Source organism: Budorcas taxicolor, chromosome 10, assembly GCF_023091745.1.
Source record: "Budorcas taxicolor isolate Tak-1 chromosome 10, Takin1.1, whole genome shotgun sequence".
NCBI lineage: Eukaryota > Metazoa > Chordata > Mammalia > Artiodactyla > Bovidae > Budorcas > Budorcas taxicolor.
Genome location: NC_068919.1, coordinates 7,022,836 through 7,050,058, shown reverse-complemented (window position 1 = coordinate 7,050,058; position 27,223 = coordinate 7,022,836). Strand labels below are relative to the sequence as shown.

Genomic DNA, 27,223 nt, shown 5'->3' with positions numbered 1-27,223 from the left:
GTCGGCCACGACTGAAACGACTGAGCAGCGCCACCTGGAAAGTGCAACAGTGACAGACTGATATATTAGTTTGCTAAGGCTGTTGTCACCAAAGTACTCCATCACCTGGGCTTAAACAGCAGAAATTTATTTCTCTGCAGTCTGGAAGCTAAAAATGTGAGATCACGGTTTTGGCAAGTTTGATTTCTTCTGAAACCATGAGGGTCATGAGGGAAGGATCTGTTCTAGACTTCTTTCCTTGCCTTGTGGATGAGCATCTGCTCCACATGTCTTCACATTATCTTCCTTCGTAAGTGTCCATGTCCAAACTTCCTTTTCCTACAAGGACACTGGTCATCTTGACATATTGACTGGGCCCATCGTCATGACCTCATTTTAACTTGATTACCTCTGCGAAGACCGTGTCTCCAAATACAGTCATAGTTTGGAGTATAGGAAGGTTAGGACGTCAGTATATGAATTTAGTTGTGGCACAGTTCAGCCATAACAACTAATTTCCCTATAAATGGCTATTTTGCAAAATTTTATTTTTAAGAGTACGTGCTGGGTAAAGCTGAAATAACATGGAATAAGAACACTAAGCGCCATAGTTTCTTGCCTCAACTACACATCAGAATTGCCAACCTGAGGATCTCTGTAGGTGTAGCAATACTTTCACAAAATTACCAAGACTAAGTTATCTGTGACTTTAAGTAATTTTTAGAATCACACACTTCTTTCATTGTGTGTCACTGAAATGATAATAGCAAGCTCTCATTTTAAGTGTTCAGTGTTTTTATTTAAAACATTTTATTACAATTGCTAGTAAGACTGAATGCCCGCCGCCCCCCCTTACCCCACCCCCCACCCTCCACTCCCACCCCCGGCCACACACACACACTCTTCAATAAGATTTAATTAACCATTTAGGTCCAGATAGATGGCTCTGGAGAAGGCAGTGGCAACCCACTCCAGTACTCTTGCGTGGAAAATCCCATGGGCAGAGGAGCCTGGTAGGCTGCGGTCCATGGGATCGCAAAGAGTTGGAGACGACTGAGCAACTTCACTTTCACTTTTCACTTTCATGCATTGGAGAAGGAAATATCCAGTGTTCCTGACTTGAGAACCCCATAAAAGAGGAGTTTGGTGGGCTACAGTCCATAGGGTTGCAGAGTCAGACAGGACTGAAGCAACTTAACGCACACACAAAAACAAGACATATATTCATATTGAAAATAAAGGTTCTGATCTTATTTTTCTATTCATTATTAGTTTGATGACTTGAAATAAATTACTTATCAATTTCTGCACATCTCTTTCCTCTGTAACATGGATGTTGTTACGCAAGCACATGATTGTGAGATTTAAATTAGAATATGTATGTTAGCACTGTGCTTAGTAGCAAAAAATCAATAATAGCTGCTGTTATTAATATGGTTAATTTGGATAATTGCAGGGATAATGAAAGCAGGAATGTGTAAGATCCAAAGATGGAATTTAGCATAATAGATAATGAGTTGGTGAGGGAGAGACTGGTCTGATAGGGATGGGAGATTTGTATTAGGACAGTGTTTCAAACCATGTCGTCCCTTAAAGGTGCTTCAGTATGGACAAGGAGTCCTTGGTTGGGAAGGGAAGGGGGAAGGCCACTTTTTTACCCAGAGGAGCTTTTGTTTTCATCACTTTTATACGTTGATTATTTGCTTTAAAAAAAAAAAAAAGAGGTTGAAAATTTCTGCTTGATAGTACTAGGCTACTCAGTGGTTAGGGAGATGAAAGCAAATCTTTAGTAATCCAAGGTAGATGCTGAAGAGATGAAAGAAGTGCAAAAATTTCGGTATTGAAGACCAGTTAATCATAGTAGTATTGAGCCAACGTCAGGATCTTGTCTGAGGACGACTAATGACTTAAAGTTAGAGCAGCGTTGTGCTAGTTAATTTCTTAAAGACAAAGTGAAGTCGCTCAGTCGTGTCCGACTCTTTGCGACCCCATGGACTGTAGCCTACCAGGCTTCTCCGTCGATGGGATTTTCCAAGCAAGAGTACTGAAGTGGCTTGCCATTTCCTTCTCCAGGGGATCTTCCCGACCCAGGAATTGAAACCAGGTCTGCATTGCAGGCAGAAGCTTTAACCTCTGAGCCACCAGAGAACCCTGTTTCATAGAATTGACCTTATTTGCAAATTACTGATGAGAAGAATCTGGAAATTTGATTAGTCTTGAAACTAAAGTATTTGCAGAAGCTACAATATGGATATTGAAGTTTGGAGGAATAATGACGGGCATGGAAAAGAAAAATGTCAGTTGGATATTAATAGCAGCTAGCTGCTGATAAAATAGTAGGTGTTAGTGTTAATAGATAATGGCAGCTTGTGGTTTGAAAATTATCATAAATAAGTACAAATTTTTCAGGTAATAAAAAAATGAAATAGCCCACTGATTAGAAAATGGTAATACTGAATAAAGCTATTTTCCATTTAGTTAGGGAGGGAATAAAGAAATAGGAATAGGCTTTGCTTCCATTAGAGAGAGAGTTAAAATAGATGAAATGTTCCTTGTAGACCCAAATTGCTCCTGACGTAAGGAGATAGACAAGAAGTAGGACATTAGTTTAATGTGAAGATGTCTCTTGTAGAAAGGGAGCTCAGCAAAAGCTAATATTAAGTTGGTACAAACGTAATTGTGATTTCAGACCATGAATTTTAAGTCATTGTTGCTCTGTTGCCAGGCCGCGTCCGACTCTGCAGCCCCATGGACTGCCGCATGACTAGACTCCAGCACATCTCATTAATCAAAACAAGAATCATTACAATCAACACATTTTTGCCAACGAGAAATAAAGTTGTTTATTCCTGCAGCATAAAAATCCATGCTTCGGGATTCAGTGAACTCTTGGAAAGCATTTTCTGTGTCTTGTTAGTTGTGGAAGTATTTTCCCTGCAAAAAGTTGTCTAGATGCTTGAAGAAGTGATAGTCAGTTGGTGAGAGCTCAGGTAAACATGGTGGTTGAGGCACAACTTTGTAGCTCAATTTGTTCAACTTTGGAAGTGTGGGCTGTGCAAGGTACAGTCGGGCATTGTCGTGGAGAAGAATTGGGCCCTTTCTGTTGACCAGTGCCAGCTGCCAGCATTGCCATTTTCAGTGCATCTGATCAATTTGTTGAGCATACTTCTCAGATACAGTGGTTTTGCCAGGATTCGGAAAGCTGTAGTGGATCAGACCAGCTACAGACCACCGAGCAGTGACCATGGCCTTTTCTTGGTGTATGTTTGGCTTTGGGAAGTGCTTTGGAGCTACTTCTTGGTCCAGCACTGAGCTGGTCGTCATCGCTTGTCCTATACAATGCACTGTTCATGACATGTCACAGTCTGATCAAGAAATAGTTTGTTGCTGCTGCCTAGATTAAGAGAAGACAACACTAAAATGATGATTTTTTTTTTATTTCCAGTCAGCTCATGAGGCACCACTTATCAAGCTTTTTCACCTTTCTAATTTGCTTCAAACGCTGAATGACCATAGAATGGTTGATGCTGATTTTTCAGCAGCTTTTCCTGTAGTTGTAAGAGGATCATTTTCGATGATGGCTGTCACTTGTCATTGTCAGCTTCGATGGCTGGCCACTAGGCTACTCATCCTCAAGGCTCTTGTTTCCTTGGCAAAACTTCTTGAACCCCCATTACACTGTACGTTTGTTAGCAGTTCCTGGGCCAGATTCATTGTTGATGTTGTGAGTTGTCTCCACTGCTTTACGAACCATTTTGAACTCAAATGACAAAATTGCTCAAATTTGCTTTTTGTCTAGTATCATTTCTATAGTTTAAAATAAATATAAACAAGTAATAAATCATTAGCAAAAAAAAAAGCAAGAAATGTGCATTAAAATGATATATAACCTAACCACATTTATTTAGAATGTATTCCAATATCAAATGGCAAATTTCAGTAATGCAAAAGCTGTGGTTACTTTTGCTCCAACCTAATAAATTGAAGAAGCCATTCAAAAATATAGAGTCAGGTTGGTGGCTGAGGTTTAGAAATTGATGTTAAGAAGCAGAATACATAGTGCAGAGGATTCGTATGTTAGGCAGTGTAAAAAGAGAGTATTGTATAGAAGAAAGAGGTATGTTGAAGAACACGGGGAATTCTGTATTTCCTGGAATTGGGTAAGTTAAAAGGAATATCCAGGCACAGACATACTGGGATGAATTAAAATCAGTATCAGAACTGTAAGTCATTATATTTTCCCTGCGTATCCTGGAGGCAAGATAAAGTATCTTCTTTACGTATTGATACCTTTACCATCCTCTTCAGTCTTTGTAGGTCTCTGGCAGAATTAGAAAATCTCCCTAAGATAAGGAGAAAGAGATAGGAAGACTTAAAGGACAGAATAATTTATATCTCAGTACTATCCCTTACAAAAATGAGAGTGGATATGGTTTTTATAGTAATGTACTTAAAGACATTTCACAGCATGCTTATTGGACATCCGTTGATGAGCACTGAAAATACAAAGATGAATAAGATCGTGTAGTCATGGTATCCAGAGGATATTTAATCAGTTGGACATAAGAATAAACTGGTTAATTTCTGTGTGCTTTCATCCTGATGTTCTTAAATGTATTTTATTTAGTGGTAGAAGATGATGAAGATGACTTTCCTACGACACGTTCTGATGGAGACTTCTTGCATAATACCAATGGCAATAAAGAAAAGGGTAAGTAGTAAAGTTTTTCCCCTCAAGGTATTTGGGAAAAATATACTTTCTAAAGTGTCATAGTAACTAACTGTTTAACAGGAATAATTATTTAATGGAGTAATTGGAAAAAGTCTTTTTTAAGTTGGAACATGAAAGTTTCTTCTAGGAAAAGACGTGTAGGTAAAATACAGTCTGACGTTAAATAATGCGGCAGCTCATCTGACAAATATTTCATTCTAAGTTTTAGACGTTGGCCAGTTATTTCAGTAGTGTTTGGTAGAATCAGTGTCTAGTACTGAAAAAGTATTTCTCTTTCCACTTGATAAACAGGTGTTGCAATGTATTTAATCAGTGTTACTAAAGGAAAATTATTGAAATAGCTGCTTTCATAGCACAGTTGTTCATAAACTCAGGAACAAGGTGGTTTATTTCATATGTCAGTTAATAACGAGTTACTTTCTGGATGGAACTCCTAGTTGTTCATTAGAAATCTGTGTTTTTAACAACACAGATGAACATGGAGGGCATTATGCTAAGAAATAAACTGAAGACAAATAACACATGGTATCCCATATATGTGGTACCTGTTGGGAGAAGTTAGGTTGTAACAGAAACCTGTGACTCATAGTCAGTGTTTTCTTTTAACATATTCTAAGAAAAAGCTGACATGGATTTTTAAAACTTTTTTTAAGTTGCAAATAAGCCTTTGTGAGAAAAATAATTAATCTAATTATGCTTATTTTTGCTGAAGTTATCAAAGAATATGAAGTAAAATCTGTGGCCATGGCATATTTTCAAATTGTTTTTCAGTTGCTAAGTCTTGTCTGACTCTTTGCGACCCAATATATTGCAACATGTCAGGTTTCCTTGTCCTTCATTATCTTCTGGAGTTTGCTCAGATTCACGTCCATTGAGTCAGGGATCCTATCTAACCATTTCGTCCTCTTGCTCTCATCTCCTTTTGCCTTCAATCTTTCCCAGTATCAGCTCTTTTCCAGTGAGTCAGCTCTTTGCATCAGGTGGACAAAGTATTGGAGCTTCAGCTTCAGTATCAGTCCTTCCAGTGAATATTCTAGGATTGACTAGTTTGATCTCCTTTCAGTCCAAAGGACTCTAAAGAGTCTTCTCTAGCACCATAGTTCGAAAACATCAATTCTGTGCTCAGCCTTCTTTATGGTCTAACTTGCACATCCATACATGATGACTATTGGAAAAACCATAGCTTTGACTATATGGACCTTTGTCAGTAAAATAACGTCTCTGCTTTTTAATATGCTGTCTAGGTTTGTCTTTGCATTTCTTCCAAGAGGCAGGTGTCTTTTAATTTCGTGGCTGCAGTTACCATCTGCAGTGATTTTGGAGCCCAAGAAAGTAAAGTCAGTCACTGTCTTCATTGTTTCCCCATCTATTTGCCATGAAGTGATGGGACAAAGATGCCATGATCTTTGTTTTCTGAATGTTGAGTTTTAAGCCAGCTTTTTCACTCTCCTTCACTTTCATCAAAAGTCTCTTTAGTTCCTCTTCGCTTTCTGCCATAGAGGTGGTGTCATCTGGAATCTGAGGTTATTGATATGCCTCCCGGCAATCTTGATTCCAGCTTGTGCTTCATCCAGCCTGGCATTTTGCATGATGTACTCTGCATGTAAGTTAAATAAGCAGGGTGACAGTATACAGCCTTAATGTACTCTTTACCCAATTTGAAACCATGTTCCATGTCCAGTCCTAAGTGTTGCTTCTGGACCTGCATAAAGATTTCTCAGGAGACAGGTAAGGTAGGTCTGGTATTCCTATCTCTTGAAGAATTTTCTATACTTTGTTGTGATCCATACAGTCAGAGGCTTTAGAGTAGTCAGTGAAGCAAAAGTAAATGTTCTTCTGGAATTCAAGGAAAGATATATAGAACAGTGGAATAGAATTGAGAGTCCAGAAGTAAACCTTATTTCATATAAAATAAATATGATCTTTTATAAGAGTGAATACAAGAAAAAGAAAATAGGTTTTTAAACAGCTATATTGAGATATAATTAACATACACTGTATATATATTTAAAGTGTACAGTTTGGTCAGTTTTAGTATTATCATAATGCTGTCGCCTCTGTCAAGACTGTCCTTCAAAAAGTCCCTGCCTCCATCCCTTTTGTCTTCCCTTTTTCTCTACTTCTCAACCAACCACAACCCTTCTTTTGCTGTAGATTAGTCTGCATTTTCTAGAATCTAATGAATTCGATTTTTCTTGCCTGATCTCTTTCTTAGTTTGAAATTTCTCGTTGTTATACATATCATTATTCAGTGTCTTTTCATGGCTGAGTGGTATTCCCTTGTGCAGGTAACATGACGGGTTTCTTCAGTTCATTTGTCTGTTGGTGGAAGTTTGGATTGTTTACAGTTTGGAGCTATTATAAATAATGTTCCTGTGAACATTCAAACACAGTTTTTTTATGGATATATATTTTATTTCTTTGGAGAGATGGAATGGTTGAATCATATGGTAGGTATATATTTAACTTTTTAAAAACCTTCCAAACTACTTTTCGCCAGTCATATTTGAGAGCTCAAGTTCCTCCATATCCCCACTGACTCTTGAAGTGGTCAGTCTTTTAAAATTTTAGTCTTCTGGTAGGTGTATAGTGGTATCTCACTGTAGTTTCAATTTGCATTTTCCTAGTAACTATAAGTGTTGAGCATCTTTTTATCTGCTTATTTGCTGTTCGTATTTCTTCTTTGGTGAAATGTGTATTCAGATCTTTTGTTCAATTTTCAATTAGATTATATTTTCCTATTGAGATTACTGTGTATTGTATTGATATATTAATATATTGAGATATCTATATTAATATTAATATATGAATATGTATATAAATATATGGATAGATAGATAAAGGATATGTCCTTTATCATATGTTTTCTGTGCAAAGATTTTTTTTCCAGTCTGTGGCTTGTTTCATTATTCTTTAAAAAAAATTTTTTATGGATATTATATATATTTGAGGTGAGACTTCCCAGGTAGCTCATTGGTAAAGAATCCACCTGCCAAGCAGGAGGTGTGAGTTCAGTCCCTAGGTCAGGAAGATCCCCTGGAAAAGGAAATGGCCACCCACTTCAGTATTCTGGCCTGGGAAATGCCAGGGACAGTGGAGCCTGGTGGGCTGCAGTCCTTGGGATCGAAGCGAGTCGGACACAACTGAGCAGCTGAGCAACAGCAACATATCTAAGGAGTTCAATGCAGTGATTTGGTGTATATGGTTACGGTGAGATGACTGCTGCAGGCAAGTTCGTTAGCGCGTTTCCTCCGTTACTATTACTTTGCTATTAACTATAGATTAGCTCTCTCGACTTACTTATCCCACAGCTGCAACTCTCATTCTTTTAACAGTGCCTTCAAGAGTAGAAATTCTTAAGTTGGATGAAGTTTAGTTTGTCAGTTTATTTTTGGATTGTGGCTTTGCTGTCATATCTACATTATGAGTTTTTGAAGTTGGAAGTATTATTTCATTTATAAGAGTTCTGTTGAAATGGTTTCTTATAACTATAGTGCTGTGGGACTTCCCTGACTGTCCAGTGATTAAGACTCCACGCTCCCAATGCAGGGGGTTATGGGTTCGAATCCTTGTCAGGGAACTAAGGTTGCACATACCGCACGTGGTGGCCCAAAAATAAATGAATAAAGCTTAACGATATTATGCTGTCTGTCGGCATCTGATGAGTTTTTTTTTTAAGATTGTTCATTCAATTCAAAGACTAACTTTAAATTAAAATTATAATATATGAACATAACCATTTTTATGTATGCATTGGTCCTAGAATTATATTCAGACATTTACTTAAGTTTATTATATTACCTTATTCATTTCAGCAGTTTCTCCTCAGATTTTTCTTTTAAATTCAGGGTTTCTCAAAATATAAGATAGTTCTTGCTATAATTAGGTCTCACTCTAGGCTATCTGTTATTATTAAATTATTACTTCTCTTACCACTTATTCACTGTGTACAGCATAGCAAATAGATTTCAGGAAACAGAATTCAGAGAAAAGGACTTGAGAGTACATATGTTGTCCCAAGCTTCTTTGCTTGTAGAGATGGATGGAAATTTTTAAGTGTTGGCCAACAGGAAGGCAACTCCATTTTGAAAGTTCTGCTCTAAAAAAAAAAAAGAAAGTTCTGCTCTAAAAAATACCTAATTTTAAGTTGTAGTGAGGAATGATTTCTTTGTTATAAAGATTTATAGTGAATAATTTTTTTTCCAGTATTTCCACATGTAACACCAAAAGGAATTAATGGTATAGACTTTAAAGGTGAGGCGATAACTTTTAAAGCAACTACTGCCGGAATCCTTGCTACACTTTCTCATTGTATTGAGCTAATGGTAAAACGTGAGGACAGCTGGCAAAAGAGAATGGACAAGGTAAGATTCTCTTTTTACTTTTAAAAAAATAATCAGATTTTGTTTATATACCAATCAAACATTTAAACCTAACTAACTTCTTAGGGAAGGATTGTTTGGATTGTTAGAAGTAGGTGGTACTAATCCTCTAAAACTTTAGAACATCTTAAATTCATTTTTCTAATGAGATTCACTGGTAATGTATTTGGTTATTGTATGATATGCATTCTTCATTGGATTTTAACATAAAAGTTTTTCTAATGATAATAGTAATGCTTTGAAATAGAAGTATGAACCATTTAACATTTCCTAGCTTTATTGTCTACCTCATGAAAGTATGCCTAAGTTATATGAACTACTTGGTGTGTATAAAAAATACCAGTTTATAAAGTTAAATATCAACTTGCTGCATTCATGGCCGTGTATGTTTGCCAGCATCACTGGTGTCACTCAGCACACATTTTGTTGTTCATTGAACATTTGCTTTATGGTCACCTTTCCTACCTTTGTTTAAACTGCACCACTGATAATAATGTTATACTATGAATCTTGAGTTATAAGTGTGAAGTAGAATTTGGCTCAGTGAATTTGTTTGGTAGGAAAACTTTGGTTTATAATTTAACATCATAAGAACGCTAGAACCAAAGCATATCTGAGAGAACTTAGTTCTAGGGTAGTGCCATCATTTCATAGAAGCAGCTGAGGCCCAGAGGCTTGTCTAGAGGTATTAAGTAGCAGAATTAGAAGAATTTTACTCCTCTATATTTCATCTCTGGATATTAGGGCAGGGGTCAGTCAGAATCCTATCACCCATTAGTGAGTCATATTGCTTGCAATATTCGGAGGTCTTAGCAATTTGAGCAGAACACTAAGGAAAGCAGTGTCATCACTGATGTAATAGCAGAATGGGTATAGATTTAATAGCACTTGATGTTTAAAAAAAGTTCCCATGTTCTCAGGTGCAGGTGAAAGTAAGCCAGGTTGATTGACTATATGTTTTCTTTTAAAACCAAGCAGTAAAAAAATCCATTTAAGGTACATACGGATACTTCATTATTATTCTGGAGTCAAACTGTTACACCATCAATGATTTCAATTGTGGATCATAGTGAATTTTTACAGGAGTCACACACAAAAAAAGTATGAGGAAACAGGACAACCCCTTAAATTCACTAGACTACTGGTTCAAGAGAATCTTTCAACTTGTCCGGATTAGCTTATTCAAAACTTTTTTGGTAACTTTCTTTTAAGTACATGCCACCACCCCTCCCTCCCTGCCATCTACTAATCTTTCCCTAGAGGGTCACTGTCTCCAGTCATGTGCTCTAACGACACTGCCTAAAAAAGTCCATTAAGAATAACACATAGCTTCCCCATCTTTTTGGCAGTCAAATTTCTAATTTGAAAAGGGGCATGGATTTGCAGTTGTCTTCAATATTGGTAATCTTACCCATTCTCTTTCTTTACCAAGAGACTGTATCAAATAACCTGTGAAAAAAACACTTTATTTGGTACCATATTTAATCAAATAAGAGCACAAAAGATGGTAGTATTAATTGAAATCTGCAAATAATTTTAATTTATAGTGCTCTTAAAAGTTTCATTCACCTTTTCCACCATCACGTTTTTTCTTAAGGTCGATATAGGATCCCAGTTACATTTTACAGGAAATATAAATGCATGTGTGCATATACAGTATATGCACGCATGTTTAGTGTGTGTATGTATATATATGCATACACATGTATGTACATATATACTCATATATATATATACACACACACACTCTGTAAAGATTAGGAAATTCTTGAATAGAGAGAGTTGTTTATCAAGAAACATATCCTTGGTTCAGCTGGTAAAGACTCTGCCTGCATTGCGGGAGACCTGGATTCGATCCCTGGGTTGGGAAGATTCCCTGGAGAAGGGGAAGGCTACCCACTCCAGTATTCTGACCTGGAGAATTCCATAGACTGTATAGTCCGTGGGGTCACAAAGAGTTGGACACGACTGAGCTACTTTCACTTCACTTAGGTAATTGATATAACTGGGAAGCAAAGTACAATGATAACAATATGGTTTAATTGAAATTGTGTTTATTTCAAGAAGTATTTGTATGCTTGTTGTGTGCTAAAGCATAAGCTAGAAATGAGGAAACGGTAATGAACGGGAAGTCATTCTTGAAGGATCTTAAAATCTAATGAGAGCAATTAAATATGTGATAGTTGATAAAATAATAGCAACTTAATAGTTGTATACCTTTTATGTAGATTTCTAATACATTTTTATCTAGTATATATACATATATAGTAGATATGTATAATATATATGTAAATCTCTATAGTCTCCAATTTTATGTTTAATAGCTCTTAAGTAGATTCCTAACATTATATCCATTGTTCTTATAGTTAAATAATTTAAAATTAATGTTCTTCAGTGGTGATGATTTTTCTCAGTTACCTGTATAAATAATTCCTTCTTTTATAGAAGTACACTTAATTTTTAAAAGAAGTATTCCTTCTTTTATAGTATACTTTTATAGAAGTATACTTAGTGTTATTGCTGTTCTGTGTGTTTTTGTTTTGTTCACTTTTTAAAATTAAGGTTTAATATATATACAGTGAAATATACCAATCTTAAATGTACTGCTAGATGAGTTTTATATATATGTATACTCCCCTGTAGCCACCACTCAAATCAAAATGTAGAACTTTTATAACCCCCCAGGTTTTTCATGCCTCTTCCTACTCCATACCATACCACTGCCTCAAGAAGTAACCACAGTGTTAGCTCATTAATATATCCTTACAGATAAGTTTTGCCTGTTCTTGGACAGCATGTGAATGGAATCATACAAAATATACTCTTGTGTCTGGCTGCCCCCTCCCCAACACTGACTGTGAAGTTCCTTCATCTTGTAACTTGTAATGATAATTTGTTGTTTTTTATTCTTATATAGTATTATTGCTGTATACTGTTCATTGTATGATGCATTTTCATTCTATGACTTTACTGTGTTTTTTCCTTTTTCCTGCTGATGGACATTTTTTTTATTTTGGGCATATACCAAGCAGTAGAATTATCAGTTCATGAGGTGTATACTTAGCTTTAGGTGTATAGAGGTAGACAGTTTTCCAAAGTAGTTATATCAGTTTATATCCCCACCAGCAAGTAAGTGAGAATTCTAATTGCTTTTCACCCTTGACAGCACTTGGTATTGTCATTGTTTTGTGAGTGATTTTTTATATTTTAATCTTAGCCATTCTGATGGTTCTGTAGTCCTCTCTTCACTTCAGTACACAAAAATCAGGTTGTAGGCCTAGTATACTAATTCATTGATTTGCACCAGCTTAATCAGGTAGGGTTTTTAGAACTGGGTAAGTTCTGTGTGAGTTCTGTTTGGACTTTAATCCTTAAATATTTGAGGTGAAGGAATAAAGATGTTAGGTTCTTTATATTAATAATAATTCTGTTAGGCTTTAATATCAGATTTGACCCATTGCAGTCCATTGTTCTAAAAAAGAAAGTTTGAAGTTGTTGCCAAGGCCAGCCTTTTAAAATTTTGTCCTTGGATCTTTTGGCAGATTCTGAGAGCTATAGACCTTATCTATAAAAGCAGAAGGTTAAAGTAGAAATCCAAGCTCTTTTTCAGCTCTAAAATAATTTAATCCAGCAGTTGGAAAGTATAAGAAACATCTCTCAGAGTATCTTTTTTGTAGTGATTGGTTTTACCAATTATTGAGTTATTTTCTTCCTGGCATCCATTACTTGCTTTTTTTCCTCTATAACGAAATAAATTTAGCTCCTGCTGGGGGAAACAGACACATGACTATATATTATAGATGTTTCTCTGATGCTAATTTATCTCTCTTTTTTTTTGACATGTAGATACTTTGGTAGTTACTTAATCCATTTAAATATATAACCTACCTAGTGTGTATGTGTTAGGTGCTCAGTCGTGTCCAACTCTTTGCGACCCCATGGACTGTAGCCTGCCAGGTGCCTCTGTCTGTGGAATTCTCCAGGCAAGTATACTGGAGTGGGTTGCCATTTCCTTCTCCAGACCTACCTACTAGGTGATCTTAATGGTAGCTTGTATGTGATATATGGCCCAGAAAAAAAGTGTTTTCTTGAGCAGAAGAATACTCATTTTTTTCTTTTTTCTTTTTTTTTTTCTTTTTTTAGCAGAAGACAAATTCTTACAGGAGTAAGAGTTATTTTTTTGGGCCAAATTATAAAATTTTGGTGAAATGTAAAAAAAAAAAAAATCCCATATCACATGATAAATTCTTCATCTGGTTTTATTTTTTAAAGGAAACTGAGAAGAGAAGAAGAGTGGAGGAAGCATACAAAAATGCCATGACAGAACTTAAGAAAAAATCCCACTTTGGAGGACCAGATTATGAGGTATGAAATTATAGTTTTGGCCTTAGAAAAAGACACACGTAGAAAAAACATAATATATATTTATGTCACAAAAGTGATTTTTACATTGTGCTTTTGTAACCTTTAAGTATTTTGAATATTTTATAATATATATGCTAGGCTTACCCTAAAAAGATTTTTTTTCCTACAAAACTTTAAATAAAGAGCCTTAAAAGGCTCATTACTAGGCCTGTCTACTTTATAGGACAAGTTTTTGTCTCGCCTGTGAGGGTTATACTTATTGATATTACCGTGTAACTCTTTCTTTTTTTTAATTTTATTATTTGAAATCAATAGATGCATTATTTTTTTTGCTTGCACTGTAAAGCATGTGGGATCTTAGTTTTCCAGCCAGGGATTGAACCTGTGCTCTCTGCATTGGGACTGCAGAGTCTTAACCACTGGACCTCCAAGTTCAGTTCAGTTCAGTTCAGTCACTCAGTCGTGTCCGACTCCTTGCATCCCCATGAATCGCAGCACGCCAGGCCTCCCTGTCCATCACCAACTCCTGGAGTTCACTCAGACCCACGTCCATCGAATCAGTGAATCAGTGATGCCATCCAGCCATCTCCCTCTGTCGCCCCCTTCTCCTCCTGCCCCCAATACCTCCCAGCATCAGAGTCTTTTCCAGTGAGTCAGCTCTTTGCATGAGGTGGTCAAAGTACTGGAGTTTCAGCTTTAGCATCATTCCTTCCAAAGAAATCCCAGGGCTAATCTCCTTCAGAATGGACTGGTTGGATCTCCTTGCAGTCCAAGGGACTCTCAAGAGTCTTCTCCAACACCACAGTTCAAAAGCATCAATTCTTCGGCGCTCAGCCTTCTTCACAGTCCAACTCTCACATCCATATGTGACTACTGGAAAAACCATAGCCTTGACTAGACAGATCTTTGTTGGTGAAGTAACGTCTCTGCTTTTTAATATGCTGTCTGGGTTGGTCATAACTTTCCTGCCAAGGAGTAAGCGTCTTTTAATTTCATGGGTGCATTCACTATCTGCAGTGATTTTGGAGTGCTCAAAAATAAAGTCTGCCACTGTTTCCACTGTTTCCCCATCTATTTGCTATGAAGTTATTGGGTCAGAAGCCATGATCTTAGTGTTCTGAATGTTGAGCTTTAAGCCAATTTTTTCACTCTCCACTTTCACTTTCATTGAGAGGCTTTTTAGCTCCTCTTCACTTTCTGCCATAAGGGTGGTGCCATCTGCATATCTGAGGTTATTGTTATTTCTCCCGAAGTCCCTAATTCTGTTTTTTTGTTTTTGTTTTTTTAAATAAAAGCAACCTACAGAGGAAAACTGAGAACTTGCCTGGTGAAAGATTTTAGTTTGTCCTGTATACTGTGAGGTCTTATCCATAGCAGAGCATGAATTGTTCTAATTGCCTCACCTTTATGTTTGAAAAATGTCTGAAATCAGCTTCTTTCCCCATTTTGTTATTTGTTAAGCTGTTAGTAGAATCTGCCTCTCCATATACACACACATATAGGAGCACAAGGAGTATCACTGGCATGGAAGCGGAATGTTTATAGAAAAGACATTAGATTGTATTTAAGAAAGGAGAAGAAAAATTCCTTGCCGTTCTTATTCTAGAAAGGAAAAAAAGACCTGCTGTTGATAATATTTTTTATGTTGGGACTAATTTCCAGCTGTGAAAATCTGTAGTATGAAGACTTGAGTGATAATATTTTTAAATTAATAAGGTGTCATTTCATTCCTTCCAGAATGTATAAAAATTACATAATCAGCTGTTGTCTTGGATTTTAAAGTCTAGATTACTGAAACATTAGCTGTTAAAAGAAAAATTTTAACTTTTATTCTGAAGCTGAGCAGGTTCATTTGCTATTTTAGGTTTTTTTGGGGGGGAACTATGAGCCTTTAAAACTTGGCCTGTTTTTTTCATACTGCAAACATGCATTCGCATATCCAGTCACATCAGTTGGTTCACGTATGTGAAGTGATGTACATTGCCGTGTGTACATCCTCTACAAGTGGCTGTGCTTTTGTGTACTCTATAGTAGTATATATTATTTGTGTGAAAAGTATTATAAACTTATTTCAGTGCAGTACCATATAGCCCATTGTGTTAGTTTGGTACCTGAGCTAACTGTGTTGGACTTTCGAACAAATTGAACTTATGAATGCACTCTCCAAATGGAACTTGTTTGTACGACTGTATGATTTCATGTTTGTCTCCCCTTTTGTTATTTCAGAGGAGAGAAAAGGAGGGTCCTTGTGGTAGGTTTGTATGTTCATTAGTTTAAAGAAATTGCTTTATTGATGTGACTTAGGCTTTCTTTTAAAAACATTTATTGTTTATTTGCATTTCTTCGTCAGTGGCTCTTAGACACATCCCTTGACATTTTTGTTGTTAGAATTTGGGTGTTTTTCCTCTCTTGATTTAGAAGATTGACAGGATTGACTTCATTTCTCAATTTTCTTCATTTTCATAGTTAAAAATCTTATTAGTTTTGCCATGTAAAATTTTATACTTTTTTGTATTTAACTCACAGTCTTGATACAGTTATCTTTATGTTTTTTTCATGTTTTAAAAAGTGTTCTCTTTTTGGCCTAAAGATGTAAACTGAGGCAGTCTCAAATTACCAGAAATTGAGTTTATTTGGGAATAGCAGAGATTGTAATTTTGGAAATGCATGCCAAATAACAAGTTACAGGCAGTTTTGTAGAGGCTGTGGGGCAAGCTGTATTTTATGGGCAAGGAGTGCAGACAAGGGAAGTCCAGCCAGAGTCCAAGCAAGTAAGTTCATTAGCTTGAAGATGGGGAAAGATACTTGGCAGATGGTCATTGGTTTGGAGATAAGGCTCTGTCTTCTGTTGATCTGGCATTTATGGGAAATCATTCTCTTAGTTAAGTTCCATTCTTTAGGTACAGACATGTGATTCCCATTTCACATCCTCAGATTCCATTTTAGATTGAAATCCTTTCACACTGTACTTCAAATAATTATCTATATTTTCTGTTCTTTTTTTCAATGATCTCTTCTAAATATATTAACACATCTGATTTTTTTAAAATTATGATGTAATGGAGGAATCTGTAATTTTATATTCCAGTTGGAATTGTTGACTAAACCATCTTTTTCCCACCTAGTTGAAATGCACCTCCCTCTTTCTCTTTTAATAGTTAAGGGGACTTCAGTTTTTTCTCATCAATTCTCTATTGATGAAAAATTAAGAAAGAAATGGAAATTTTTATTGGAGCCTAAGGATTATATCCTAGGAACAGCATCTCAGAAAGTTCTGAGATGCTGTTCCATCCATTAGAAGTGTTTTTGAGACAAAAGGCTCTACATCAAGTTAGATGATGTAATAATGACAGTTTACACAGCTCTCTTCTGCCGGTAGGTAACACGACTCACTCCCAGATCAAGAAGGAAGGCTATCTTTTAAGGAGTTGATGCTAGGAGAACGTTGTGTTTTAGGATTGGGCAGGTGTTTTTGTCAGTGGGGAAACTTTGGTCATGATGCAAGATGCAGATAATACAGTATACAGTAGCAGGGGAGGGGGGCCAGAGGGCAGAGGAAGAGTTTTTTTAAAAAACACTTAAATTTTTCCTGTCTTGCCATAAAATATTAATTTTATTTCACAATTTCCCTCTTGATCTTTAACCTTTTGATAGAAAGCATCAGGCAATCAAATATTTGGTCGCTTGATGCCAGGATTGTTGCTCACCTGCCCTTGATCAGTCTATCATGTCTGTCAGTGCTGGGTCCCCATAGCTCAGTTCTCTTTTGGCAGGGGGAATTATACTAGCAGAATGTTCAGCAGGTACTGAGAGCTGACTCCAGGTTGTCCAATACTATTTAACCCAGCTTTCCTCACATGTGCAGTATGTATGCCCATTATTTTATAGAGCATTACATAGATGTGATCTACAAATTCAAGTTGTTTAGACATCATTGTTTTACTATTAGCAGGTGACACACAGTAATTGTCAGGAGGACCAACAACATCATTAATAGAGATTTAAGCCAAGATCCTCCGAAACTGAACTCTTTTCCTAGTGTTTCCCCTGAACTGGGAAGAAGATTGTTCAAAGTGGAAATTTAGCTCTTCATGTGTCATAAAATGAGTTACCACATATTGTGGCCAAATGGTCATACCATTGGACACCTGATAGAAACCAGTGTACTCACATTACAGATTAACAGAAGGTACCCATAAGGGATCTTAAGCCCAAGGCAAATGAATTATGTGTTTTCCTAACCAACCTGGGAAAAACCAAGGTCATGAATTTGTTCTGTAAATCCACTGGGCCCTTGTAGGAGCTACCCAGTATTCACCATCTAATGAAATGGGCTGTTTATGGCCAGATTCAGAATAGGCATCTTTACCTGGCCAGGTAAGAGCATCTCACTTAGGGATATTGGCAGTGATGTTAGCTTGCATGGTGCTAGAGTTTCTTTAAAACGAAATGTCCAAGGGCCATCCAGTTAGAGCCTTGGAGAGGAGAAATCCCGCAGGACAACCTGGGCCATAGGTAATTGGCCCCAAACCCAGTGATTAGATTAATTCTAAACCTGCAAATATTGAGCCCAAGAAAGAAACTGAAACCAAAAAACCGACTCATTAGAAAAGACCCTGATGCTGGGAAAGATTGAAGGCAGGAGGAGAAGGGGACGATAGAGGATGAGATGGTTGGATGGCATCACCAACTCGATGGACATGAGTTTGAGCGAGCTCCCAGCATTGGTGATGGAGAGGGAAGCCTGGCGTTCTGCAGTCCATGGGGTTGCAAAGAGTTAGACATGACTGAGTGACTGAACTAAAGAAAGAAATACATCTGATTCATAAGCAAAGATATGAGTTCCCCCTGCCCCCCCAAAAAACAAGTGTAAGCAGTTACCAAAGTTACCAGTATGCAGACCTGGTCCAGCATCTTGGATTAGCTGTCTCCTTCAGATGTCTTCTTGTGCTGGTCTGATAATACTGTTTTTAGTTGAAGTCAGTTGTCAGAAACAGGAGTTGCATTTTATTCAGGAGGGGAGGCCTAATACAGTCCCTTCTAATGTGACTGAGTCCTTTATCTGAGACCTTTTCCAGTAGGAATAATCTCCTGGTTGCAGGTCATGGCACATCTGATCTTCATCCAAAGTTAAATTACTGTGATAAGCTTCAGAAACATACTTCGAATGTCCTTTTAATAACTAAACTTTACAATAATATGACAACAAGGAAACTATCTTGGAAAAGAATCTTAGGCAGTAGTGAAGACCTCATTTAATAAAATCAGAATTTAATATCCACTTAAACATTATCTTTCTCTAAAATTACCATAATTTCTACCAAATAGAGCCACATTAAGACTAATTTGTTCACAAAATGTCTGACCACATAGACTCTTTAAATTGGCTCTGATGGAACTTTTCATAACGAATCTCAGTTTAACTTAAACTCTCGAGGCCAGGAAAGCCACACCAAAGGCATGTCATGGATTCTTCCTGTGATAAATGTAGATTTGGGTGCTGGGTTTAGGTGAATTTCTCTCTTCTCTAGATTCCCTGAATACCTTGAGATTCCTGCACCTGTTAGTAGGTGGCCTGCCTTGTATACCTGGGTAAGTTGTTGGGAACCTAGGAGTTTACAGATTCTGAAGGGCTCAGATAGAAAAGATAAATGTTTTAGTTCTATATAGAGAGGTGTAGACTAAGGGTTTCTTTATATCTGGAAAGCAGATTTAAAATGAATAGTATTTCAGACGAAAAACAAAAATTATAACCATACTCATAAGTTCATTCAGTCCTGTGAGACTAATCCTAGATCTTAATCTTCAGTTAGCAGTTTTATGAAGCCATCCAGTTCTCCATCAGAAGTCTTTAATTTCTTATCCAGTTCAGTGGTATGATCTGAAAGTTATCAGAAACCTGTACTTGTAAAAAAGTTCTTTTTATGAATATTCTTGAAGATGAAGTATTTTTGCCCAAACATTGGAGTAAAACAATAACTGTCCATAAATTACAAAAGATTTGAAAAGTTAAACACCTGATTCCAGTCCAATTGACAAACTTTGTTACTGCTGTGACATAAAACAATTTAAGATAATTTCTAGAATTATAACTGGTCACATGTTACCAGGACATTTTTGGAGTTCTGTATAATTTCTAGAATTTCTATAAAAGTAAAAGTGTTAGTTGCTCAGTCATAAACAACTCTTTGCGACCCCATAGACTATAGCCCACCAGACTACCCATTGACTGTAGCCCACCAGGCTCCTCTGTCCATGGAACTTTCCAGGCAAGAATACTGGAATGGGTTGTCATTTCCTCCTCCAGGGGATCTTCCCAACCCAGGGATCAAACCTGCGTCTCCTGCATCGCAGGCATGTTCGTTACCGTTTGAGCCACCAGGGAAGCTAGACTTTCTAGTTACAACATTTACCCATTTAATAGGACCTCAGAAGTTTTATCACCACTCAAATTTGACAATACTTCCCATGTAATTTAACATACCAAATAGGCCTAATAGTTAATTACTCTTCTCTCTGAGATGGAGAGAAAACAAATAATTTGACATATACCAGGGACCCTTTGAAAAACCTCAAAGTTAACTAAAGGTCCAGTGAACTTCATTTAGAAGTTGATCTTTGGAAAGTTTGTCAAAAATACCAAAAACTTTCAAAACCTGGTTAAATAGGATCATAGGTCAGTGTCATTTAACCAGCATGACAGTAAAAGAGCTCAAAGGTTGTCGTAAATCGCCAAAAGGCAAAGAAACTCACACTATCTCTTACTAAAAGCAGCTCAGTGTTATAAGGAAACTAAATTAAGAGAGAGAAAACTAAATTCAAGTTTCGTATACTTTACGTTTAAAAATCATTTTCTTAATTGAGTCTTATCTTAGCCGTTCCCAACCATGTACAAAACTCTTTTCTCAGTGTTCCTTTTCCTCAACCCTTTAACAACTTTGTGTATCCGTATTACTTTTTCTGTTCTTTCCATTCAGAAACAACCAGCTAGCTCTAAGACAAAACTATCCTCATACTTTTTACTCATGTATTTAAATTTTTTTATTTATGTATTTATTTGGCTGCACCAGGTCTTAGTAGGGGCACACGTCATCTTTAGTTGTGGCATGTGAACTCTTCGTTGCAGCATCTGGGATCCAGTTCCCTGGCCAGGGATCGCACCTGGGTCCCCTGCACTGGGAGTGTGGATTCTTAGGCACTGAACCACCCCCGAAGTCCCTCTCATAGTCTTTTAGTGAAAACATGCTTCCCATCTTCCTTGCATACTAAAATGTTTCCCTTACTATTTTAGTAGCTTTAGTTATACATATTATAATTCTTAACCTTAAAACCCAGTTTCTAGTAAAAAGTAAGCACTTAAAAACTGTGTTTTACATTATTCTTTAGATTGGCAAGTTTATAAATACTATTTGTTCCTAGAAAACTTTCACTTTCTTAAAGAAAATGTCTTGATGTGGCATCATATTAATAATCCTCCAAGTACATTTTAGGAGTTTCTCTGCAAAAGGAAACCTGTGTTCTGTAAATAATGTGCCAATATCTTACTTGGAAACAACTTGGGTATTCAGTGGATTCCCATTATTTATGTTAATTAAGCATAAGTCTTAATTGGTATGGACCTAACAGAAGCAGAAGATATTAAGACGAGGTGGCAAGAATACACAGAAGAATTGTACAAAAAAGATCTTCACAACCCAGATAATCACGATGGTGTGATCACTCATCTAGAGCCAGACCTCCTGGAATGTGAAGTCAAGTGGGCCTTAGAAAGCATCACTATGAACAAAGCTAATGGAGGTGATGGAATTCCAGTTGAGCTGTTTCAAATCCTGAAAGATGATGCTGTGAAAGTGCTGCACTCAATATGCCAGCAAATTTGGAAAACTCAGCAGTGGCCACAGGATTGGAAAAGGTCAGTTTTCATTCCAATCCCAAAGAAAGGCAATGCCAAAGAATGCTCGAACTACCGCACAATTGCACTCATCTCACATGCTAGTAAAGTAATGCTCAAAATTCTCCAAACCAGGCTTCAGCAATATGGGAACCGTGAACTTCCAGATGTTCAAGCGGGTTTTAGAAAAGGCAGAGGAACCAGAGATCAAATTGCCAACATCCACTGGATCATGGAAAAAGCAAGAGAGTTCCAGGAAAACATCTATTTCTGCTTTATTGACTATGCCAAAGCCTTTGACTCTGTGGATCACAATAAACTGGAAAATTCTGAAAGAGATGGGAATACCAGACCACCTAACCTGCCTCTTGAGAAATCTCTATGCAAGTCAGAAAGCAACAGTTAGAACTGGACATGGAACAACAGACTGGTTCCAAATAGGAAAAGGAGTACGTCAAATATATAAGAGTACTCAATAAAAGGAGTAAAATATTGTCACCCTGCTTATTTAACTTATATGCAGAGTACATCATGAGAAACGCTGGACTGGAAGAAGCACAAGCTGGAATCAAGATTGCCGGGAGAAATATTCAATAACCTCAGATATGCAGATGACACCATCCTTATGGCAGAAAGTGAAGAGGAACTAAAAAGCCTCTTGATGAAAGTGAAAGAGGAGAGTGACAAAGTTGGCTTAAAGCTCAACATTCAGAAAACGAAGATCATGGCAGCTGGTCCCATCACTTCCTGGGAAATAGATGGGGAAACAGTGTCAGACTTTATTTTTGGGGGGCTCCAAAATCGCTGCAGATGGTGACTGCAGCCATGAAATTAAAAGACGCCTACTCCTTGGAAGAAAAGTTATGACCAACCTAGATAGCATATTCAAAAGCAGAAACATTACTTTGCCGACTAAGGTCCGTCTAGTCAAGGCTATGGTTTTTCCAGTGGTCATGTATGGATGTGAGAGTTGGACTGTGAAGAAAGCTGAGCGCCAAAGAACTGATGCTTTTGAACTGTGGTGTTGGAGAAGACTCTTGAGAGTCCCTTGGACTGCAAGGAGATCCAACCAGTCCATTCTGAAGGAGATCAACCCTGGGATTTCTTTGGAAGGAATGATGCTAAAGCTGAAACTCCAGTACTTTGGCCACCTCATGTGAAGAATTGACTCATTGGAAAAGACTCTGATGCTGGGAGAGATTGGGGGCAGGAGGAGAATGGGACGAGGATGAGATGGCTGGATGGCATCACTGACTCAATAGACGTGAATCTGAGTGAACTCTGGGAGTTGGTGATGGACAGGGAGGCCTGGCGTGCTGCGATTCATGGGGTCGCAGAGAGTCAGACACGACTGAGCAACTGAACTGAACTGAACTGAAGCACAACTCTAAAGTTCAAGTTACCAAAATCCAGAAGGAGTATTTTACATAAACATTCCCAAAACATAAATTGTTCCTAAAAGGTTAAAAGTTTCATCATATTGTTATTTTTCCTTGCTGAACAATTTTCTAACAGGAATAGTAAGATTTTATTTCTGGTAAATTTAAGTATAATAAAAGCATTATGCCCTAAAGACATGTCTGTATTACTTAAGCAAACAAGCTTAAGCTAACTTAATAACAGATATTAAGTCAGTACTAAATATATTTTGGACCATATAAACCTGAAATTTATTCTGACCAGGTTCTTATATATTTGAGTACTTACATAAGAGCTTAATTGCCTTTAAACCAATTAAATAGAGCTATTTTACCAAATAATTCTGACAGTACCACACATCTACAGCACTCATGTATAGATACAAGGAAACACACCTATTACTGAATTTCAGCCGGAAATCAGGTGTAGTGATGTAAAATCCATCAGTTATAAAGGAGGTTGAATTCTAATTGGGTTTCTGCCAAATGGAACAAATCAAGATCACCTGTTTAGATTACTAAACCCTTTTTACTAGTATTTATGAGAGACATCACCAACTCAGTGGACGTGAGTCTGGATGAACTCTGGGAGTTGGTGATGGACAGGGAGGCCTGGCGTGCTGCAATTCATGGAGTCCCAAAGAGTCGGACAAGACTGAGCGACTGAACTGAACTACACTGACTGATGAGAGACACTTCACGTTTCTATTTGAGAAGTAACAAGTTATCTACCTCATCTCAAGGCCAGAATTATTTTTTTCCCTCTATTTACCAACCTCTTAAGATAATTAGGGGAGTTTGGGGAGGGGTAAAGGATTGGTGGGCTTTGGATTATTTCTGGAGCCACACTTGAGTGCTGTAAAGGCTAGATTTGTATAATAAGTTTTTTGGTTTGGCCCCCCCCCCCCCCCCAAAGAATTGGGTGGCCATCTCAGTGACACCAAAGGACTGATATACCCATTCGCTTATGTTGGAATCTTTCTTTCCTTCATTTAGCTTACGGGTGTGGGGGGGCGGGGGGGTGGGTTGGGGGCAGAGCCTCTTCCCAGCTAGCCCTCTCAAATTCTGTCAGGCTTCAAGTACTATGGTCAGTTTAGTCAAACCATTGGCCTCCCACCTCCCAACTCAGTAATCCATTTGTAAACAATTTTGAGGATTCTCCCTGGGTTTAAGAAATTCTAACTATGGCCCTTGTTTGGCCTTTGATCTGAAGAGGCTTGCCTACAAGCCTCATGTGTTCCCGCCTCATGTGTTCCCGTTCCTAAAAGTAACCATTTGATAGTGTTTTGTGAGTGAAAAGGCAATTCAGATGGAAGATTATTAATAGAGGGGAACAGTAGTTAAAAGTTTTAGGTAGCTTTTATATCATTAGTCTTTTTTTTAGCCTTCTACAGCAAATCTTTCAATGAGACTTGAAATTTTGAAATCTTTGGGGGCTTATTATGTATACCAATTAAAATAGGTACGATAGTTAAGATGAGAACTCTGTAAAATTTTAACAATTTAGTAGACTTTCTCACTCAAAGGGTCTAAGAAGCTAGCCTGATGAATATTTTTTCCTGCTAATATAATTTTAGAAAAGAAAAACTGCTGTTGCAAAACATCAGTTTGGAAGTGCTAAAAGAACCTATTGCGACCATTTCAGGGCCGAAATCCTCTCGTTGCATTTAAGAACTTGCAAGCGTACATAAACCCAGTTGGTATTCCCACTGGTGATTGTCCATCCAAAGGGTTTGGCTGTAAGGCACAATTTCTCACTATTTTGTAGCCTAATTCAGATGTGGGATATGAGATATGATCTGAACGACATTCTGAGGACAGTGTGGCAGATCAGATGTGTGCTTGTTCTGAGTCTGGCCCCAAGGAGCTCACCTCGCAGGGCGTGGTTCTCCCTGTGGCAGTCTGCAGCTACCATAGGTGATCAACCTCGCTTGTGCTTCCCCCTCAGTTCCCCCCATGAGTAGTGTTTACTGATTGTAGTGGAGCTCCCTTAGTCTCAGAGCTGAGTAATTCATTCTCTTGTTTCACTAACAAAAGCTTTGTTCAGACCATATATCAACCTTTTTTTTTTTTTTAATTTAAGCCAAATTTAACAAATACCTAGCCATCTGTGTTTCCCTGGGCCCCTTGTCCAGAATCCCTAGGTCCTGCCTAAGAAGTACATAAGTGGCCCTTGAGACTCCAAATCTTCAGTGAAATAGCATGAATAAAATTTTCAGGATTGTCCTTCCAACTGTGAGGTTTGGATACTAGGAGAGCTCACCAGAACACCTGAGGAGTCCTGGTAAGCTGGTGGGGCTCTGTGAGCCCATGCTTGGCACTGAGCATGGGTTCTGTGTGGACTCCCAAGTGTCATTTAGTGGGCATCTCTGACATCCTGCCAGCTAAACCATGCATGTAGATAAAAATTAATCAGTCTATCTGAGAAAGAAATGGAAAATTGTATTCAAGCAAATTGAGGAGAACTGTTCTGCCCATTAGAAGTCAAAGCACAGTAGTATAAATTTTTTGAGATGGGAGCAGTACATCAAATGATGTAATATCGACAGTTTGCATAACCCAGTTCTACAGAAACAAAGTGATGTCATGTCATGCCTTTCTTGAGTATCAAGAAAGAAGTTTATCTTTTTAGGAGTTGTCTTGTTGATACTAGGAAAGTATTGCGCTTTAGGATTGAAAAGTGAAACTTGCTCAGTCGTGTCCAACTCTTTGCGACCCTATGGACTATACAGTCCATGGAATTCTCCAGGCCAGAATACTGGAGTGAGTAGCCATTCCCTTCTTCCCAACCCAGGGATCGAACCCAGGTCTCCTGCATTGCAGGCGGATTCTCTACCAGCTGAGCCATCAAGGAATCCCTTAGGCAGGTAGCTTTCCTGATGGGGCAGAGTTGGTCATGATGCATAGTGTAGATACACAACAAATAATGGAGGGGAAAGGGGGAGCCAAAGGGCAGAGAAAAGTTTTTTTCTACATTTAAATTTTTATCTTGTCATAAAATACGAATTTTATGTCAAATCCCTGTAGTTTCAAGTTATGTAATCCTTAAAGTAGTTCTTGTTCTTACACATTTTTCTCCTTTTCAAGTTTTGAACCATTGGATTTTAGATACTAATTCAAACTTTGACTTTGTTCTGTTCTTATCAAACATTCACAGTGTTCTAGTTATTGAACAAAGATTTAGCTGTTTCTGTCATCTGTAGCCTCAGAAATTATAATCTTAAATCCATTCCTTAAGATTTAACTAATGCAAGACACTGCTAGGCATAAAAGAGAACAAGCAAACACTTTAAAATCATGAATGAAATTCTAAAAGCCCATTATCGTCATCATTTATCTTGGTTTTATAAACACTGAAAGTGAAAGCCATTCAGTTGTGTCCGACTCTTTGCAACCCCATAGACAGTATCAGTCAGTTCAGTTCAGTCGCTCAGACATGTCCGACTCTCTGCGACCCCATGAATCGCAGCACGCCAGGCCTCCCTGTCCATCACCAACTCCCAGAGTTCACTCAGACTCAAGTCCATTGAGTCCGTGATGCCATCCAGCCATCTCATCCTCGGTCGTCCCCTTCTCCTCCTGCCCACAATCTCTCCCAGCATCAGAGTCTTTTCCAATGACTCAACTCTTCGCATGAGGTGGCCAAAGTACTGGAGTTTCAGCTTTAGCATCATTCCTTCCAAAGAAATCCCAGGGTTGATCTCCTTCAGAATGGACTGGTTGGATCTCCTTGCAGTCCAAGGGACTCTGAAGAGTCTTCTCCAACACCACAGTTCAAACGCATCAATTCTTTGGCACTCAGCCTTCTTCACAGTCCCAACTCTCACATCCGTACATGACCACTGGAAAAACCATAGCCTTGACCAGATGGACCTTTGTTGGCAAAGTAATGTCTCTGCTTTTGAATATGCTATCTAGGTTGGTCATAACTTTTCTTCCAAGGAGTAGGCGTCTTTTAATTTCATGGCTGCAGTCACCATCTGCAGTGATTTTGGAGCTCCCAAAAATAAAGTCTGACACTGTTTCCCCATCTATTTCCCGTGAAGTGATGGGACCAGATGCCATGATCTTTGTTTTCTGAATGTTGAGCTTTAAGCCAACTTTGTCACTCTCCTCTTTCACTTTCATCAAGAGGCTTTTTAGTTCCTCTTCACTTTCTGCCATAAGGGTGGTGTCATCTGCATATCTGAGGTTATTGATATTTCTCCCGGCAATCTTGATTCCAGCTTGTGTTTCTTCCAGTCCAGCGTTTCTCATGATGTACTCTGCATATAAGTTAAATAAGCAGGGTGACAATATTTTACTCCTTTTATTGAGTACTCTTATATATTTGACGTACTCCTTTTCCTATTTGGAACCAGTCTGTTGTTCCATGTCCAGTTCTAACTGTTGCTTTCTGACTTGCGTACAGATTTCTGAAGAGGCAGGTCAGGTGGTCTGGTATTCCCATCTCTTT

The 27,223-nt window shown here is 37.8% G+C and overlaps 1 protein-coding gene across 1 annotated transcript in view; it reads left to right on the top strand.

Annotated features, from left to right (window-relative positions):
* Positions 1-27,223, top strand: part of CERT1 (ceramide transporter 1) — a 130,157-nt gene that overhangs the window by 70,287 nt on the left and 32,647 nt on the right. Inside the window, exons 7-9 of the mRNA XM_052646302.1 lie at positions 4,607-4,690; positions 8,918-9,075; positions 13,366-13,458. Of these exons, the coding sequence (XP_052502262.1) occupies positions 4,607-4,690; positions 8,918-9,075; positions 13,366-13,458 (335 nt within the window). The remainder of the gene's footprint in view (positions 1-4,606; positions 4,691-8,917; positions 9,076-13,365; positions 13,459-27,223) is intronic.